General features: G+C 31.9%; 1 protein-coding gene across 1 annotated transcript in view; it reads left to right on the top strand.

The window, feature by feature from the left end:
- LOC107758784 (cerebellin-4-like) overlaps positions 1-4,175 on the top strand; it is an 11,376-nt gene extending 7,201 nt beyond the window's left edge. The window contains exons 2-3 of the mRNA XM_016576600.1: positions 2,130-2,246; positions 3,567-4,175. Of these exons, the coding sequence (XP_016432086.1) occupies positions 2,130-2,246; positions 3,567-3,764 (315 nt within the window). The 3' untranslated portion in view covers positions 3,765-4,175. The remainder of the gene's footprint in view (positions 1-2,129; positions 2,247-3,566) is intronic.
- The last annotated feature ends 481 nt before the right edge of the window (positions 4,176-4,656 follow it).

Raw genomic sequence — 4,656 nt, forward strand, 5'->3', positions numbered from 1 at the left:
TTTTTTTTTTTTAATAAAACTGTGAAGATCAAAGCTATGAATCTAAACAGGTTGTGTTCCAAATTTGAGGTTGGTATCTCAAAAAATGAGCTTTCAGTAAGATTTTGTTTGGGCGCAGTACCAAACATTTCCACTACATGAAATTAGCTTCCTATTCATATCTGATGTGGTCAATTTTGATCATGAAAAGTCCAAATGTAGCCTTTTTTCTAGGACCATTTAACCTTTTTGAATCATGTCCATGATTATGTTCATATAGCAAGTGCCAAAACCTTTATCATTCTGATGAAGTAAAAAATTCTAAACAAAAACAAAAAAAACTTTTTTCGGTCACAACACCAGAGGGTTTAGAATGTTTAGATATTTGTAATGGAAAACAAGACAAAATAATCTTTTGCACAAGATCAATATAACAATATGACTTAATCTTTTTACACCAGAACTTTCTTTTGTTTGAATGGTTTCAAATTCTGAAACTTTCTTTTCAGTTTCAGGTTTAACCAAAAAAAAAAAGTGTTCCCAGATTTTTGGACCTCAGTGTTGTAGCCTATATATATTTGTGACCGTTCATAAAAAGATGAACAAGTATGAATTCTCTCTTTTGTTTGAGTTCTTCTTCAGCTTTAATAAAGCAAAGATCAAAAGAGAAAGCGCAATGTACAAATTTACCTTTGTGCGCACAGAGGGTCAATATACGAACTCTGTCTACTCCTCTTTGTGTCTACAAGGTGAATACAATAAATACACTTTCTTTTTGATGTTTACTTCAATCAGTTTTTCGAACATAACCTGAAATTCCATCAGTTTTGAGAACACTGTGTTTTAAGCCTGTTGCGGGATGTTTGGCTCTAATAACATTTGATTTAAGTTCAGTTGTCTTGCATTTTTGCCAGAGTAGTAATTTGACTTTTTTGGGGGGGGGCTAAATCCAAAAAGATGACATAGGTGGAGTGTAAGGAGTTTAATTATTGTTTGACCATTTAAAATAATAGAAGAAAAATCATTGTTTTTATTATAATTTTTTTTGCAGGTGACATGATGCTGATGAATGATTTAAATCATTCCCAAATGCTAAATATTAAAATTCAGTACTAACTCCCACACTATTTGTGCATGAATAATACCTCATATCAAAAATACATTAAAAACAGTAATATAGTGAAATATCAATTTAAAATAACTGTTTTCTCCTCAAGAAACTTTTCTTATCATCAGTGTTGAAAACAATTGTGAAAACCATGAGAAAGAGCCAGTGTTATTATAGTTAACTTTTAACTGAAACAAGCATTAAACTATTTAAACCATTCAAAAATGGGAAAGTGTGTGTGTGTGTGTGTGTGTGTGCTTATAATAGTTTCCCAATGATACTAAAATAAAACCGTAAAGATCAGCATTTATTTAAAATAGAAATCTTTTGTAACATCACAATTTCACTTAATTTAGATTTAATGTGTCCTTCCTAAATATAAATATTGTTTAAAGTGTTGTTTTAATCACTTGTTAACAGTGTTGATTTAACCACTCCATGTGCTGAAAATTTATTTGAAAGTCCTAGTTTTATAGATCTTCAATTTAATGAATCAATACTTTAAATTGATCCATCTTTTCAAAAGATTAATCTATTAGTTTTAGCTGTTTCAGTTGAATAAAACATGCTATGACAATCACTGCTAACTGATTCACATGCATCATAAATGCATTTATGATGCCTCACCATGTCTTTTCGTGGAGTATATCCCGCTTCAGATATAGTTTCTGTCTTTTGCACGAGTGAAAATCCACCTATGATTGATTGTCCTGCATTTGCTATAGTTCATGGTGCCACATCACCAGATTAGAGTTGAATGATGACCGTGAGAATGAGAAAGCAGTGTGGCGGTATAGGAAATCCTGATTGTTGTTTCACTGCTGAGGAGAATTATTATTGAAAAGTCCAGTTGTAAACATGAGTGCATTCATATTTCATTCCTGCTGCCTTTTGTAATCTCACTCTGTTTTTTCAAGGTCTTTGTTTGAGATTTTTGCATCACAAGCATACATGGTTCACAGAACTGTAAGTCTGGATAGGATATTTCATTGTCATTGTGTGTTGAATCAGGTCTGATACCCTTGAAAAACCTCTTTTGCAGGTTCTTGTGAACATAGGAAACTGTTTCACGCTGGACTCCGTCTTTCTTTGTCCCCGGAAAGGAATCTACAGCTTTAACTTCCACGTTATTAAAGTGTACCAGAGCCAGACTATACAAGTAAGCACTGACACTGACTATATCTCTCACACAAAGAAAATATTTAAATCAGCTTCATTTTAATATCCTATTTGAGGTTCATAATGAACAGAGTTAGAGAAATAGGAAACTGGGGAACATTTGAAGCCTGTATAAACATTGTATTTTAAATGTGTTCTCAGTTCAGTACAATACAAGGTCTTACAATACACTTTGTAGTCAATATTCTCATGAATTATTGCAACTTAAAGTTCAAAATAAATGTTTAACCATCTACATATAATCAAATTCATTATTTATCATGCAGGAACTTCTAATACTCCTGTTTTCAGTGCCTTTCAGAAGGAAACTCATATTTTATCGATAAAAAACAATTTCAAAAATACTTTTTTTTTTTCATTAATGTATACATATATTATTTTGGTTAATAAATTATCATTTAAATATATTTAACATGATGCATATTTTTGAAAGTATGTTTTTGTAATTAAAAAGCAACAATTTCCTTAGAATTTATCACAAAATTGTACTGTAATTAGTATTTAAATTATACGGTAATTCTTGCTTTTATAAACATCTTATTTTAAGAATATTTTACAGTAAACCGTGCATGTATTATCTTGTTAAATGCAGTTTCCCACAATAATTATAAGGTATTGCAATAATTTTCTTACCTTTAAAAATTAATTTATCATAAAAACTATTTTAACAATATAAATAATATAAATATAACAATATAAATACATTATAGTCCTATATTATTATTATTATTCAGTATTCTAAATACTTTTAATATTAATAATATTATTAATCAATACTATAGATATTATAGATAGTCTTATTCCGATATATAGATTTTCATTGTAAATATAAGGTAATTCATACTGGCTTATACCCATAATGACATATATTGTAATCCACTATATATTTTCATAAATAACTGTAATCATAGTTATAATATTGCTGTAAAATATTAGCAATTTTAAATTGCTGTAATTTCTGTAAATGTTAAATTAGGTTTAACAAAACAATCCATGAAATTTTACTGTAAAGCAAATATAAATGTAATTTATTTAAATTGCTAATATTTTACAGCGATATTATTACGGATTACATTTTTTTGTGAAAATATATAGCGGATTACAATACAAGTTATTATGAATTATATGCATTTATTATATGCAAGCTTCAAGTCAAGTGTTATGAAAAATTGTACTTAAACAAGATACAAGAATTGTTTTTTTCTTTTCATAAATGTGGCCATGATATGAAATCATAAAATAAGTCCGGTCACACTTGTACACTTGAGATCTCTGATTTGATTTTCTCTCTGTGTTCCAGGTGAATTTAATGCTGAATGGAAAGCCAGTCATCTCTGCCTTCGCCGGTGACAAAGACGTCACACGTGAGGCCGCCACCAACGGAGTCCTGCTGCACCTCAACAAAGAAGACAAGGTTTATCTGAAACTGGAGAAGGGCAATCTGGTAGGCGGATGGCAGTACTCCACCTTTTCTGGTTTTCTTGTTTTCCCACTGTAAAGCAAACAGAAAGACTGCCACCTTTGCTGTCCAATCGTCATCGTGTAACCGGCCCTTCAGCATTAATTGGAGGCTCCCAAATGGAATCATAATTCCAGACATTCATTCAGCTGTTGTCTTTACGGACTACTGGAAAAATGCATCAGTGACGGTGAATCTGGAGAGAGGACATCTATTTCAGTGCAATATCACTTTCTGCTGCAAGTCGCTCTTCATAGATCCAGGAGATTCAGCACATCACGTCAGACTGTTTGTTTGTTTCCTTGTGGATGTTTGTGTTGCTTTTCTTTAGCGTGTGGTTCTTAGTAAAATGATTATTATTATTATCTGTTAGCAAGGTCATTTCCTCCTAGAGAGGATATGCATAAGACCGTCTCGCCACTTGAGGGTGCAATATTTCAAAAACCTTGGCGGGCAAATTTAAAATAAATAAATACAAATTTTAAGTTTGAATTCTTTTTTTCAGAGCGAAAAACACCTTTCTATGTAAATTTGTAGACTTGTTAAAGGAATAGTTCATTCGAAAATGAAAATTTGCTGAAAATGTACTCACCCTCAGGCCATCTAAGATGTAGATGAGTTTGTTTCTTCATCAGATTTGGAGAAATGTAGCATTGCATCACTTGCTCACCAATGGATCCTCTGCAGTGAATGGGTGCCGTCAGAATGAGAGTCCAAACAGCTGATAAAAACATCACAATAATCCACAAGTAATCCACACCACTCCAGTCCATTAATTAATGTCTTGTGAAGTGAAAAGCTGTGCATTTTGTCACGTCACGCTGTTGAGGGAACACGCTGGAGTCACGAGGAAACGTTTAACAGTCTTTAATAACGAAACACAGGAGATAATCCACAATAGGAGCTTGAGCCAAGACACGTAGAGAACGAG

The sequence above is a fragment of the Sinocyclocheilus rhinocerous genome, unplaced genomic scaffold (assembly GCF_001515625.1).
Source record: "Sinocyclocheilus rhinocerous isolate Xijiao unplaced genomic scaffold, SAMN03320098_v1.1 scaffold1496, whole genome shotgun sequence".
NCBI lineage: Eukaryota > Metazoa > Chordata > Actinopteri > Cypriniformes > Cyprinidae > Sinocyclocheilus > Sinocyclocheilus rhinocerous.